This window comes from Cygnus olor, chromosome 18, assembly GCF_009769625.2.
Source record: "Cygnus olor isolate bCygOlo1 chromosome 18, bCygOlo1.pri.v2, whole genome shotgun sequence".
NCBI classification, from domain to species: Eukaryota; Metazoa; Chordata; class Aves; order Anseriformes; family Anatidae; genus Cygnus; species Cygnus olor.
In genome coordinates, this window is record NC_049186.1 from 4,102,970 (window position 1) to 4,118,486 (window position 15,517).

The 15,517-nt window shown below is 47.5% G+C and overlaps 1 protein-coding gene across 4 annotated transcripts; it reads right to left on the minus strand.

Annotated features, from left to right (window-relative positions):
* Nucleotides 1-10,209: 10,209 nt before the first annotated feature.
* LOC121057076 (urotensin-2 receptor-like) lies at nucleotides 10,210-14,794 on the minus strand. 4 transcript variants are annotated; one of them, XM_040530763.1, is made up of 3 exons: nucleotides 14,259-14,453; nucleotides 10,993-11,913; nucleotides 10,210-10,881 (listed from the first exon to the last, which is right to left on the minus strand). In XM_040530763.1, the coding sequence occupies exons 2-3, from the start codon at nucleotides 11,767-11,769 to the stop codon at nucleotides 10,621-10,623; spliced, it is 1,038 nt and encodes a 345-aa protein (XP_040386697.1). In that variant the 5' UTR covers nucleotides 11,770-11,913; nucleotides 14,259-14,453; the 3' UTR covers nucleotides 10,210-10,620. The 4 variants fall into 4 exon arrangements, with proteins under 4 accessions (XP_040386697.1, XP_040386695.1, XP_040386694.1 ...); XM_040530761.1 differs by having other exon boundaries at nucleotides 10,210-11,913; nucleotides 14,372-14,794; XM_040530760.1 differs by having other exon boundaries at nucleotides 10,210-11,913.
* Nucleotides 14,795-15,517: the final 723 nt, after the last annotated feature.

The following is a 15,517-nucleotide window of genomic DNA, read 5'->3' on the forward strand; positions in this document are numbered from 1 at the left end:
TAACCACATACCATACAACGCTAATTACACTGATTTCCCGTTGCTGTCAGGTACTGACTAATGGCATTCAGACTCCACTAGTTAGAGGGGGTGCACGCTGTTCCTGCTACACTGGGTTTCAGAACCGGCCAAGTTTCTGTAACTCCTGTGCTATCTATGAGATTATGAACCAAACTGAAAGATGCCACGTGTTGATGCCCTGACTCCCATGTGATGCAGGTCTATCCCAGTGCTTTGTGTTAATGATCTCCTATAGTCTAGCCCCTACGAAAAGTCAGGTCCCTCCCAGGATGGAGAGGAGGCAAGTGGTGCACCTACAACATGGTCTGTAGGAGGACGTGGACATTGAGGTCTCCTGCTTGAGGCTGAGATGGGATCTCACCCCCATGACTCTGGCTGTTTAATAGACTGAGCTTCTGGACCATGTTGGATATGAGCAATCTTCACGTCTGTTTGCATATTCCTGTAATTGTAGGTGTAGCAAAGGACTTGCAAACGATGCTTTCCTCACCCTTTGCATTCAGAGCCTGGCCCTTGTTCTCTGCTTGCTCTGTGCTATGTGTTGAGCTGGGTTTGCCTGTTATAATGGCACTTCTGGCGTATTGCTGCCATTGAGGATTTTTCAATGTAGTGGATGTAGGAAATCATAGAAATTCACTGTAGTACAATTTAGCTTTCTGTTATAGGAATGATAAGGGACAAATTGTTCCTCCCTGCGGGGGTTTTAGGTGCTGTTGCTGCAAGGCTCTTGTATTCCCTCTGCTTTGTGCAGCTGCTTTGGCACCTTGCAGCAGGAGATGCTTGGAGGCTGCGGGGGCAGTGCTAAGCAGATGTGATATGCATCTCCATGGTTGTGAAAGTCTTAGAAAAAGTCTTAGAAAATTCCTTGGATGAACATCTGTATGAGTGGCTTTTGATTGTCTCGTTGTGACCCCTTACCCAAAGCTTATACTTGCTCCTGCCAAGACTGAAAGACAGCTCTGTTATCTTTGCTGCTGATCCACCAGGAATGTTAACAAAGCTGCCTTGGAGCTGGCTAGGAGGAATGCGGTGCTTTTGCTCGTGTGCCTGGCCATATGTGTGCACTGACCTCCACACACTGACTCTGTCATACAAAAGGACGATGCAGTAGCTCTTCTACTCCCTTTCACAGTGATAGGACCATGTGCATGTACCCTCTGATATGCATCCTCTCTCCTACGTTGTTATTCTGCAGTCTGTAGATGATTTCCAGTTCCCTCATCAGTAGTCAGCATGAGTCCCTTCCACCCTGCGCCATGCAGGCGCTGCACAGCCCCCAGGGAGAGCTACAAATTCACAAGAAGCACATAAATAAATAAAACGGTGTCAGAGAAGCCTCCACAAGAGTACCGCCTTGGCTGGTGCCAGAACAATCCTGTTCTGCATCCCCTGCCAAACTTTGGTCCAAAGAAACATCTGCCATTTAACTCAGCTGGGGTATATTTTTCTTTCATTTAAAAGAGCGCCCTCGTAAACATCACTTCAGCTTCCGGGAGGCACGCCAAGGATAACTCCGCATTGTTCTGCTCCTGGGTGAGTGGCAGCACGCTGAGCAGTCTTCACATTTCAGCTCGCCTCCCAGGAGGGTAGGTTTTTCCTTAAGCTTGCCCATTCCCACACCAAGGAGGTGCTAAATCCAATCTCCTGGTGCTGCAACTGTTTTGCACCACGCTGAGTAGCTGGCTTCGGGGCCTTGGGCACAGCTCTCAGGTCTCCCTGCTTGTACCCCAACGTTTCTTACTCCATGTCCCAACCAACTTGGCAGCTCCTCTCTCTTCTTGAGAATTATTTCTTTCAGAAATAAAGGAGGCACAGAACTGTATGTTAGTTTATGCTAAAGAGAAGGTCCAAAAAGTATACAGCAAGCTGTACTGTTGTTTCATGTATTGATCTCAAAGGACTTCAGTAAGGAAAGTAAATATAAGCTTTTCTTTATGGACAGGAATGTGGTGGTCCTTGTTCAATGGTCCTTGTTTGAGGTCCAGACCTGGGATGGGACCTCAGCTACCCTGCAGGAGAGGCAGAGGGGATGTCCCCACACACTGTCCCTCCTGTTAGGAGCTGAGCAGTTTGAGATGTGTTTTCTTCTGGAGGAGTTTGCTAACCCATAGGAGATGGATATACACAGCCCTTTCACACCCCTGCCTGGCAAACTCAGATATCCAAAGCAGAAGAAGTCCTTTCCTCTGTGCACACCTTCTCATCTCCCTGTCTCACAGCTGTGCATTTAGGATTGCTGTGGGCTGATGTTTCCAGCTCCTCCCCTGGAGAAGCACTTCTGTAAATTTGCTGAACCGTGGCATATGCGGAGAAGCCCTGAGTGGCAGTTTCTCAGCCTTTCAACACCGATTTTCAGGTGTAGCTTGTAGGCTTGGATTGGTTGTGGGTGGCTACAGAGGGTCGCGGAGCAGCACTGGGCAGTGCCATGGATGCTTCGTGCTCCCAAAGCTGAAAATTCAACTTGTGTCTCTTAGGAGAAACAACTGCATTTAACTAACACCAGGGTCATCTGACAGCAGCCTGCTTTCCTTAGCCGAGATATGCAGATACTTTTCCTAAGTAGGAAAGATAGACAAAGGTTGAGGCAAATTAGGGAACAACAAAGGAAGGGCAACTTTGATAAGAGAATCTTAAACAGAAAAAATGAGTGACTGGCATGGGTTTGCATGAAAATTCTGTGTTGAAGACCCTTTAACTAGAATTTACTGAAGTTCAGCCAACTGTTTGCAGCACATCCCCGTTGTTTTTCTCTGTTCTGTGGGAACACGCTGAATTTTCTGCTGTGGGAAAGGTAGAGGAACGACCTCCTGTCCCTAGGAATGGTATTTTGTTTTGCTGTGGGGATATAGACTAGGCCTTTCCTTTGCACCACCAAGGCTTTGGTTTCTTTTTTTTTCTGATCTGAGAAAAATCCTGAAGCAGTTATTGGTGATTCTCAGCACATCCAATATCTTCAGGAACTGCATACCCTGTTATCAAAGGCTCTGGGCTCCTCTTTTCAGTTAAGGATTTTAAAAGTATAGTTCCTGTAGAATAGGAAAAATAAAATTTTAGCTCTGCAGGGGCTGAGTATAGCTTCTGCATACATTAGTTAAACTTTTTCCTTTAGCTTTACCTTGCGTGGAAGCTGCATGGATGGGGTGGGATGGGATGGGAATGTGGAGCCCTCTCCCAGCTGGGCATACCCCTTTCCTCCCAGGCAAGGGCAACCACAAAGAGCAGGTGCACTGGGGTCAGCGTGAGCATTGACTGTCCAAAATCCTATGCCTGGTCTTGCTGTGTGGTGCTTTGGTGCCTGTTGTTTTTTCTTAGAGGTTATTTAGCTCCTAAGTCCATCCATTGATTGGGGATAAATGCATAAATGGAAGCTCGTCTCTTGCCGTGGTGCAGAAGTGTGGCAGCCTTAGGGTTCGCTTCAGGGCATGTTCTGTCATAGGCTGGCCCAAGGACAGGTCATTTTCAGACATAAGTTTCAAATCAAGAATTTTCAGACAGTAGGCAATGAATCAAGCCCCAGCAGCTTACAAAAATGTTTTCTTCTTGAATTAGCTAAATTAAAGTGTAATCAATTCTCCAGATAGCACTGATTAATGAGGGTTTGCTAAATGGGAACTGCTCTTACTATTTTTGGTCCATCAAAAAGAGCTGGGGACACGACAATGCTTTAATGAAGCCAGATGGCCAAAGCTGCTCTACTGAAATCCAGCCATGAAGGAGAAGGCTGGAACAGCACAGGCTGACATGAGAGAAGGGAACTGTACCATTTTCTGATGCTCCAAGGATTGGAAATTCCACCTTGTGTTATGTTATTTTGCATTGTCTCTAATGTGACTTTTGGGTAGACCTCAGGTCGAATATTGCGGGTCCTAGTAAAGGAATTTGTCATTCACAAAATCATTTGCTATTTGCTGTCTTGAACTTCAGTCGTCCACATCAATAACAATCATGTTTATCGGAGTCCAAACTTTTTTTTTAAGCATAAATTTGTACAACAGCCTTGGCTCCAATGGAAATCAACCTGTTTGTATTTTTTAGAGGCTTTAGAGATTTTTTCTCCTGGTAAGTTTGCACACAATAAGAGATTCATAACAGACTTGGTACCAACTTTAAAACATAGTTCTTCCAGAGATCCCAGCGTGGGCTGTGATATATCTCTGTCAGCTCTGGGGGCTCCCTGGGTGGCCTGGCCCACAACTTTCCTTTGTCCATGGCCACCTGCACATTTCAGCCAGCACCAGGTGGGACCCACCTGCTGCTGCTGACTCCCATGCAAGTTTTGTCTGAGTATTTTTGGCAATATGCAGGACAAGGATGAAATCCACAAAACTCTTTTCCTCCCTTGCCTTCAGTGGAATTGTTTCTCTCATTTTGGAGCCAGGTCTCCAAAGCTGCTTGGCTGGAGTGGTCTCCTGGTGCCTCTCTGGTTCCCCAGAGAGGTTTTCCTGGGGACTGCTGGGGCTTGCAGCACTTTTCTCCCCAGTCTGGTTGTCCTCAGTACTGAGCCCTGTCCCCCCTCTGGGAACAGAACTGAAATTTGCCTCCAAAGATATCACGGAGTGCTAGTGAGTCACCGGCTCGCATCAACATTTTGGATGCAGCAATTCTGTTTGTGTAATGCTTGCAGTTAATGAATTAATAGTGTTATACTCTCTTTCAAGCAATGAACTATAAACTAAACAAGTAATCAGCAGGAGGTTGGCTGGGTGCGTTTCCCTTAGCATTTCAAATAAATGCAAACACGGGAAAAGCTGGAGCTGCACCATTGCTATCCACATGTACTTAGATTTGTGCATCGGGGTCAGTAACTGAAAGCAATCAAAGCTCCTTGCAAAGGAAAGCCTGGGTAAGGGGTGATTGCTGCTTCAGTTCCCAAAGCTTGTGGGTACCCGCTGCTGCTCTGCTGCAGAAGAAACCTCTCTGCTCTTTTTTCCTTTTGTGGCACAGCGATGAAGAGTTGGGAATCCTTGTAATGTTTCATCTTCAGTTTTACAGGGCTCAAAGAAATGCCCTACTGATGCTGCTACTTGGCTGCTGGCGTTTGCCTTTCTTTTCCATCAAGATTAATTTATTCTGAGGTTCTGTCTGTCGGTGGGTGCACCACTTGTGCTGCCTTTGGCACATCTGCAAGACCAGGTCTGGGATGGTTTGTGGCTGGAGCTGCCGCTGGTGCCAGAGAGTTAACTCTCTCCCAGGAGTTACAGACTGGCTGTGTGACACGAGTGTTGCCTGAACCAGCCAGGCTGCTTGGTAGTCAGAAGTGCTGTGATAAATCCTGTCCTGTGCTGCCCTGTGCTAGTGGAAGAAATTTTTCTCTGTCATTGAGGCAGCTTCTTTCACTGATTTTGTATATATTTGCTGTTATTGTATTATTTGATCATATTTCTAGACAGCTTTAAACCAGTCACAGCAGCTACTTGATGTGTAATTAAATCTAATGGCAGTTAAAATTCTGAATGCTTGAGTGTTTTGCTCTTTGAAACTAAATTTATGAGATTTGCACTTCCTCTTGTGGCAAAAACATGAGCTCTGCTGGCAGACAGATGGATTTCCAGATGATAAACATTCAGACTGGATTTAGCAGCAAGCCTTCAGCTCACATATAAAACTCTTACTTTTTTCGCCTGCTGGATTCCCTGCTCTCTAACTGTGGTGCTGGGGTGTCTGTTCCTGGGAACAAACAATGCAGCTTCTGCATTTAACCAGCTGCTGCAGGTCGGTCCCAAAGCTGCATGGCGAGACTTGCAGGTCTGCTGGTGAGGCTCTCACACACAGTGGGTCGATGTGCTTGTCCTGTAGTATTTTGCATCAGCGGCTGCTTGAAGTACGGGCTGAATGGGGCGAAGTAGCTTTGGTGATAGCGTGTGACAGCCTGATGGACTGCAGAACGTGAGAGGTGATAAACTGAGGGAAATGTCTCAATTGTGAACGAGAAGTGGCTGGAGTGGGCTGAACCATTTTTGCTCTTGGTGCCTTTCTGCACAGCTGGCGTGTTTGCTTGTTGCATTGCTGCTGAGCATGCAGCTAGTGACTAATTACAGCTCCAAGGTCTCTTTGCTAACGAGTAATGAGTTAGTGAAGAGTTCATCGCTGGACGTGTGAAACTAAGATTACATTTCCTCCTATGCGTTTCTTTGTTAATATCAGCAATGGATTTATCTGCTGCTCGCCACCCACTCAACCACGTATGATTTTTTTCTGCAATGTTTGCAGTTGGCTCTCAGCTTCACTACACTGGAAAATCTAGAATCAGCAACAAATTGCCTGCTTTTATTTTACCTCCCCTTTTGCAGCCTGCTTTCAAATATACCTCTCTATTCTTGCAGAATGATGCGTTCTGTGCTATTACACCATCTCCTCAATTATCTTGGTTCCACCACGTTTCTGATACACCCAAATCAGCACCCTTAACTGCAAATCAGGTGTACCAGAGCAGAAGCAGGACCTACAGCTCAGGTGTTGAATTTAGAGATGCAAAAGTGATCGGAATCGTTTAGAGGTGAGACTTTCTCCAGGATGTGACAGCTTACGCAGGAAGGAGATGGCACAGCTCCATACACCACCCCTCACAATTTGGCTACGTGCTGAACCTGTGAGATAGAGCTGGAAAGCTCCTCCCGTGCATATCTTAACCCGGGCAGACCTTGCACATTTTGCAGTTTAAATGAAACAAAATATGGGTGTCCATTTATCTCTCAGGTGCCCAGGTGTAGGAGCAGCTGGGAAGGAGGGATTGTGCCCTGCTCTGCACATAGGAATTGGGCAGAGGGTGGGTGCTGCAGTGCTCCCTGCCTTGGGCACTCACCGTGTCCCAGGACGGTTGGGACAGACGGATGCAGGGCACCATGAGCTGTCCTCTGAGCAGTGCTACTGGAGCCCTGGGATGTTTTGTAAGAGTCCTGTGGTCTGAACAAAACAGAGAGAAGGCATTCTAAAAATCAAATGTAAGCAAACAGGAGTAAAACTTCCTCCTGAAGTGAGAAATTGTGCTGTTTTGCCTCCTAAAGGCTAAAATGAGACAATTCAGTATTTGAAAAGAATATATAAAAAAAGATTCTTCAATTTCTGGGCAGATTTGCAAATAGTTTAAGTAAACACAAACGTCATCATTTTGTGGCAAAGGCACTGTCCAGCTGAAAACCTTGCCTGGCCCCAGCTGTGCTTTGTGCCTGTTTCAGCCACCAGAGTGGGTACCAACCTTTCCCAGCCTGCAGGACCACAGAAGGGGCTGGCTTCTGTGTCCTGGTCCTTCTGGATACCCTGCTCTGCTCTATTTGTAACTTGACTTTTTTTTTTTTTTTTGAGTCTCAGGCTGTTGCTAAAATGCTCTCTAGCTTAAGCTAGCCAACCCCCCCAAAAAAAAAAAAAAAAAAAAGTTTTGCATTTTGACTTCTGGTGTCTGGAGTCAAGCTGGTGCCATCCAGCCTGTGGGGCACTGAATGCCCTGGAGAATGGGGGATTTCAGACATCAGGATGATGAATTCGCTCCTGTTCTCACCCAGTGGAGAAGAAACAAGGAGCAAATATTAGGATGCAAGTGTAGGGGGTCAGCAGGCACACAGCCATGTGTGCACACATATTCCTGTGATCTGTTTATGCAAACCCAGTGGCAAAAATTAGCTCTCAGATGTGTGACTGATAATAGTTTTCTGCAAGGAGGAATAATTGCTTTATGGCTATAATTAACAAGGAATTCATCTGCGTCTCGGAGGAGGCAGTTCCTCCTTTGGACTTCACAGGCTCACCCATTTATATGCAGAGGCTGGTTTTAGGAACAGGACAGCTGTCTGATGTTTGGTGTCTGAGTGTGGCTGATGCCCCTAAGTTAGCTGGGGACACGGAGCTGAGGCACAAGCTGCTTGTGAATGGCTCAGAGCCTTGCTTTTACCTGCAGACTTGGAATAATACCCCTTATAGTTGCCTGCGTTGGGTGGTGATGGATGTTTTGGGAACAAAAATGTTGTTTTTGCATCAGAATTGGTAACATAAGCATGGGAAGTGCAAGGCATGTTGCTTCCTGGGATTGCATGATGCATGGGGGAAAAACAAGTACTGGGCTGATATTCAAAAGAAAATGACTGATGGGGTGTGCAGGACCAAAAGGCTAAAAAGCTATAAAAAACAGTAAGGAGGTTGCAAAAGATAGGAAAAACAAAGGGAGGAATTAAAGGTTAATAACACTTGTATGAAACTAGTAACAAATGTCTGATAGCTTGTGAATCTATAGTACTCAGCCAGTGAGGAACCGGGGGATAGAGTGAGAGTTAGGAAACGGTTGTAGAGGATGTGAAAGTTGAGATGCCTGCCTTTGCAATCGTGAATAAAACATTACTTCATTGAGGTCCTTGCCTGAGCCTGTGTTGTTGGCTAGTGAGTGTTTCACAGATGTGAATGTTTGAAGGTAGGGAAAAAAGAAAAAAAAAAGAGAGAGAGAGAATAAAAACATAAAAGCCAGCCTAGGGTGGAAATTGAAAGGCTCAAATGAAACATCTCATCTTTCAAAGAGGAGCAAGTATTGATGGAAAGTCACCTGCAGTCATTCCCTGACTTGCGGGTGTCATCGTTTCTCTTGCCTTTATTGTGCTGATTTGACAAACACGCTGACAGCCCCTGCAGAGAGCGCAGCGCCGAGCCGAGGATGGGTAGCCTCTGGGGAGGCAGAGAGCCCTGGCCTCCTCCCTGGGCATGGGAGAACCTCTGGCATGGTCCCACTCCCCCTGTTTTTAGGCTGTTTGTTGCACATATTTGCAGCGGCAGGCTTGTTGGAAGTATTTTCTGTGAAACGCGCTGGTTGTGGAGGGCTTGGGGAAGTTACCGGAGCAGTCCTGCTGGGGACAGGGGGCTTTGGCTGACCAGCTCTGGTGACAGATCCACTCCCGTGTCTTTTGGTCACCTTTGGTACCGTCCTCATTGGTGTGTAAAGCCTGGATGAGCTGAGATATTTCCAAATGCCCTCCCATTTTGACTCTAATCTTAGAAAAATGGACTCTGCTTTCTAAGGGCTCAACCCACAGTGGCTTTCCTTCACAGCGAGGGGAGCTGCTGGTGCTGAGCTTGGCTTGAGCTATTCCTGAGCAAGAAGCAGTTAAAATTGCAATCTCATAAAGAAAGAAAAGAAAAAAGGCCAAATTTTACATTGTCTTATGATAAAGACCTAACTACATAAGTTACCATGTTAATTGCCCTAAAGAGGAATAGATTGTTAAAAACTAAATTCAATTCCCGTATAAGCAAATTCAGCTTGCTGCACACTGGAGGATTGCGCTGCAGTTCTGAATTTGCTCCTGAGCATCAGTCTGTGACTGGCTCCATGGCTTGGTTAGAGTTGTGCTGGCACTGCATCCTTGTATCCTTGCTAACGAGGTAACAGGGCTAATGCAAGCAGAGGACTCCTGCACGGATGTTGGCAGCGCCCCAGGGAAGGGACTTTCAGACTCTCTGGAGAAGCACCAAGCATCAGGGAGGGGATATTTAGCCTAATGATGCTTTATCATCAGTGAAAGCCAGGACAGGCAAAGTGTTCTTGGTGCAGGCAGGGCTGCATTCACATTTTGTAGCAGTAAAGCAAAATCATCTCCTGTGAAGAGAACAAGAGATCTCGGTGATTGGGAACTTTTGCTCTTATAATTGAGTGTATTAGAGACCTCTTCTAGCACAGCTCTGCCAACCGGAGCTCACGTCTCCTCACCCACTCCTCTTCCTCTGCCCTTTCTCCCCGGACTCAGGGATGGAGGTCTGGTCCCTCTGGCTGTGTGTTTGCTGATGGATGCCATGGGAACAACAAAAGTGGAGGTTCCCAATCCTTCCTGGGAGGAGGGAAGAGGGCAGATAGTGAAGCAAAGGAAACTGGAGCTGGAAACTGGAAAGCTTTCCACTGGCAAAGGAAAGGTTTGTCTGGGACAGATAATGCTCCCCCCATTGGTGCTCATGTTTTGGGGGTCAGTGCATGAGGGGATGCTGAGTGTCCCCTGAATGTGGCGCTGTCACAGGAAGCCTGTCTCGTTAACAGGAGTCACAATATACTGCAGCAGCTACTCAGCTACAGACACCTGTGTGAGTGGAGCATTAAGCCCAGTGCATACGTGAGAGTGTACAATAAATGTGAAGGCAACCAAAACCAGGACAAAAACCCCTGGACATTCCTCATCTAAGCTGTCCAATTCTACCCCAAATTCAAGCTGGATTGCATGTCACAACCATCAGCTGCTTTGTCTTTATTTCATTGTTTTCAGTTCTCATACAAGTACTAATCTAGCATTACTGCTTTAAAAAGAACGAACTACAGCCATTCACGGGATAACATAATTTTAAACTCTGTGAGACAGCTGATACTATTAAAAAACATGGCCCTATAATAGGTTTTCATTATTGATAGCTACTTGAGGAGACACACACTATAAAATATAAAGATGAAAAGCGAAAGGCTATTTGCGAGCTTCAAATCAGTGGCGCTGGAGAAAATGAGAACAGACAAACGGCACAGCCTCTGGACTAAATGTGTGCACATTATGGAGCTGCTAAGGCTTTGCCTTTACAATGTACACTTTAAATCAAAGCAACATTGAAGTCAATATTGATTGTTCTTCGAGATGCATTTTACCTTCAGGCACTGCTGTTTCCCAAAGGAGCATGAGCAAGAACGTATGTCTCTGTGCAGTGCTGGCTGCTTGTGGACAGGGATCTCCCCGAAATTCTCTGAAACCGATTCCTTCTTTGGAAGTACCCACTGCTGCTGCTGAGGGTCCGCTGTCTGTTCTTCAGGTACTCCCGGTAGTTTTTGGTGAGCAGGGTGTAGAGGAAGGGGTTGATACAGCTGTTGCTGTAGGTCAGGCAGGTTGTCAGGTAATTAATGTTCTTCATCACCTTGGGAGATAAAGGGAAGGATTCATAATACTGGAAGAGGAGCTGCCATATCCAGAAAGGCAAGAAGCAAGCCCAGAACACCAGCACGATTGTGAAGATTAAATAGAGCACCTTTTGGTTCGGCAGCCGCTTGGTCTGCTTGAAGGATGCTGTTTGCGACACCCAGTAAATCTTAGCTAGTCGGATGTAGAGGTAGCCAATGATTACCCCTGGGCCCACGATGCTGGTGCCAAAGAGGATGGTGAGATAGACTTTGTAGGACAGCTTGCTCCAGGTGGGCAGGCAGATGCTTTTGTTGTCCCTTTGCACCAACTGGATCATGATGAGCATTGGGAGAGTGAGCAGCAGCGATACCAGCCAGATGACAACAGCAATGGCCTTTCGGTAGCTCTTGGACCTCTTCACTGTGTCCAGGGGCTTCAGCACAGCAAAGTAGCGCTCTGTGCTCATGACTGTAAGGGTGAAGATGCTGGCGTGCATGGTGAGGAAGTCCAGACTGAACAGGATGCGACAGCCAACGTCCCCAAAGTACCATTTCTGGATGAAGTAGGTCCCAACGATGAAGGGGATGGTGAGAAGGTAGAGGAGGTCTGCCAGAGCGAGGTTGATGATGTAAATATACATGGAGGCAGATGATCGCAGGTAGTGGCACATCACCAGCAAGGTGTAGACGTTGCCAGTCACCCCAATCACGCACATCAGGGAGAGGATGGTCCCAATGGTGCAGATGGCGATCATGTCCTCCATGGAACCGGCGGCTGCCATGCTGGCCCCGGTGGTGTTCGTGGAGGCATTGGGTCTGATTCTGAACAGGCTGCTCTCACTGGTGTCCGTCACCATGTAGGGGGTTGCAGAGAAGTGGCTCTCCAGCTCATCGGTTAGGGACATCCTCCTGGCCTTTGAATGTCAGAGGCTTTGCTCATGCCACAGGTTTTTGGAGAGCTGTTTTTCCTGTTCTGAGAAACGTGACTGCTGGGAAATGGTGAACCATTGCTCAGTGGGGTCTCATCCGAGGAAGATCTGCATCCTCCACTAGAGGAAAGACATCAAAAACCAACAGATTAGAACCTGCCAAAGCAACACAACCTATTGTTGAGAAGCTACTTGTCCCTGATTACATCTTTACTGCCTGCATGTGCCAAAGGTCTGCATTGAGGCCGCTTATGCAGTCGTTATGAGAGCACAGCTCTGAGGAATGACGTTTTTTAGTGTGCATGGAAAAGAGATGAGAGATCATGCAGATATTTGGAACCACTTGCTGCAATCTTTAAAGTTAGTTTGGGGTTGGGAAAGAAAAGTATCCTTCCTAATTTCATAGTGCATTTGCTGATAAGCTCTTTGCTAAGCTCTTAACATGAAGGAGTCCAAGACCCAAAAGGGAAAACAAACTTCATATTTACCATTTGCAGCTAAAGGGAATGTATCACAGGAAATAGATGACAAAGTCCAGCATTTCTGCAGTGCTTTCCCTGAACAGCTTTCCTTGAATGAGAAGCTCCTGCTATATCGTGACCTGCAGTTTCCAATTGTCAAGTGATGGAGGAAAAAGGCATTTTCGGTATGTAGCACAAGCTGTAGGTTGCGCTGTGAGCTCTAGGTATGTGTAAACATGGTTCTTTTCATGTGCTCTGTCAAGTGTGAGCCCACAGATGTTTGTGTGCCCATGCTGAGATATCTATTTCAGACAGTCCTGTCTGCGAATGTGTCTTATGCAGCGGGCTGAGAGATCACTCTGCGGCGCTTTAGGCAGGTAGTTGCTCTTTGTACATGGGAGCTTTTGGTTAGCTTAAGCCCAGTGCTGTATAAATCATGACTGTTGCTTTGAGTTTGTGCTGGCTTGGGGTGTAGGCAAAGGGAAAAACCTGGCAAGCAAACCTGCTTCAGAAAAACACACGAAAAAGTACGTAAAACACCAGGATTTTAAGGCATAACAAGAAGCCTGTACCAACGTAAAGGTCACTGCACACAGAAATGTTTGCAGTACATATTTTACGCAGCTCAGGTTGTCTATTCATTTAGAAAACGCTGTGAGAGCAGGTGTTGGACTGCCTTGTCCTTGCAGGGCTCCGCAGGCAAAGACATCACTCTGCCTCTTCAATGGGGCAGATTGGGTTGGTTTTATCACGGGAACTGTGAAGTTTTGCAGCTTTTCCCAGTAAATTTGGTGTCCTTTTGCCTCCACACCCAATGACTCCATTGCCCTCTTCATCCCGCTTGCTTGCTTGGCAGGATGGCAGCACCGTGTCCTGCTCCAGCTGTCCTTGGGTCAGAGACTCTGCTGGTGGCCACTGTCGCGCTAGAGGATGGGCAATGTTCATCTTCTTGATGACTTGCCCCCATTTTCTCTTCTTCCCATTACCAGGTGACAGGTGCTGTGGAGATGTCATGCAGAAAGTCTGCAGAAAAGAGGGTAACCTAGCACAGACAGATTTCTTCTTCCTTAACAGTTGGGATAGGGGTGCAAAAAAGGCAGAAACACTACACGGAGCCCATCTCCCCCCCCATGTCCCTTGGGTACAGACAGCTGAGGGGGAGAGGTGAAGCGTGGTCCGGCAGTGGTCAGTTCTTTGGGAGGTTGCTTCTCTCAGCCGATCTCCATCAGCTTCACTCAGCTTTTCTGGACCTTGCAAACCCAAATCTGCCTTCTCCCCGCCGTGCTCTGCGATCCCTCCTGCTTGGCTTTGGGCATGTGCAGCCAGCCCATCCACGCACCGGCTGGCTCCCTCATCGTCTGCCTCATGCGTGCTCCCGTACAAGCTGTGCTGGCAGCACAAGCATCAATGCGTGGAGGAGATGCAGATGCTCGGGGGCTCTGCCTGCTCCTCTGCCACACAGTCACCAGCAGGCTTGGTTGGAAGGGAAGGGCTCTGCACGGGATGCTCCAGCTAAGCCCAGCTCCGGTGACACGCAGCTCTTGGGCTCGGTTGGATTTGTGCTAGCTTGTTTTCAGGAGCATGTTTCCATGGCCCAGGTGCTGGCTCCTTGCAGCTGCCTTACTTTGTGCTCCGGGCACTTGTAGCAGGTCTGTGTCATGTCTGTGCTCATCAGCGCGGGTCCCTGTGTGACAGCTCCTGCTAGAGAGAGCTCCCGCACCGCAGCTGCCTGCTCTGCTCCTGCACCGAACCTGCATTTTGCTTCATTCATAAAATCACTACAGTGCTAATTCAATTCAAACACTCCAGCTATCTGCAGGCAGAGCTCGCAGCTAGGCAGGTCCTCGTTCCTAGAGGATGAAAATTGTACAGACTGGGGAAGCCTTGCATCACTTCAAAGTTATTGGCATTGCTGCACTCAAACATGCATGCACACACACAAACACATGCAGACACACACAATAAAGAGCCTGCTATTCCAAGCAGCCATTCAAAGCATCTTACGGTCTAAGCAATTTTCTCAGCCATTCCTGCCTTTTCTTCTATGTTATCAGCACCGAGGGGCACCGTGCACGTTCCGGTAGCAATGAACATAAAGGAATTCCTCCTGCTCAAACCTTGCTTTTAAATCCAGCAGGTGAAGTTTCCTACAAGAAACGGAATAAAAATGCAGCTGGTAGTTTTAAAGCTGAAACTTCAAAAAAAAAAAAAAAAAAAAAAGGAAAATGAAAAAAGAGAATCCTCCTTCATGGGAAGACAACGCCAGCTCCCCGTGCTCTGTCGCATCTGGAAAGGCAGCGACGGGAAGGGAGCGTGCTACCTCTCCAAGTATGTTTGAAATCTGTGCGCTCTTAATACTCTCATTCTCCTCCCTTCACTCATGCCTGCTATTTCTGTTACTCGGTGACGTTAGGCATAGCGTGGCTTTGACTGCAGCCGGCAAAGAGCCTTTTTAAAGCAGCAGCATTTGGATAGCTGGGGCTGGCTGAGCCCGCTCTCCCCACCTGGCTGTGAACCAGCTGGGGCTGCGAGGTGTCGGTGCTGTGTTCATCTCAGGACTGGTGATATGAAGAGCTGTCGTGCCCCTCCTTATGTCACACAGAAGGGCACAAGCATCTTGTGTTGCCTGAGCAAAACCGTTGTGTCTGGGCACAGTGGCCGGGTTGGGGAGGGTTAAATTCCTGCGGGAGGGTCGGCTGCCCACGGAAATGGCGAGCTCCTCCATTCGGAGATCAATTCCAAAACGAAGTCAAAGTTTATTTGGGTTGGACAGCGTATTCACAAACGAATCTGTGCGGTGGTATCATGCACGACAGCATCTGAGATATTTCAGGCTGGCAATAACAAAACACTGTCCGGGTTGTTTGGGGTTCGTCTGCTTGCTTTTCCCCTGTGGTTCTCAACAAGGTGAAGACGGAGCAGGATCACCCAGGCTCCTCGAAAGCCTCACTGTGAGGAAGGGGCTGGTGCTGAGAAATGCTGAAGCGAACTTGAGATTATTTTGTTAGCAGCTGAATATTGGGTTGGTGACCTGTACACCGTGGGGTTGCTTTTCCTCCCTGTTCCTTGCTCTAGCTCTGTGCAACGGGGGAATTTCTTCTGATGTATGGGAGGTGAGGAGCACCCACCTCTCCCAGGGCGGCTGCAGCTGGATGTGGGTGTGTGGGAGATACCCACTGTAGTTTCACCAGTTTTTATTCAGGTGGCCACTGAAAGGAGGTGCCAATTGCTGGCATGGGGCTCCAGGAAGGCAGTAGCTGTCC

Excerpts from the sequence above, each read along its gene's own strand:
- LOC121057076 (XM_040530761.1), bottom strand. The coding sequence starts at position 11,769 with ATGTCCCTAACCGATGAGCTGGAGAGCCACTTCTCTGCAACCCCCTAC.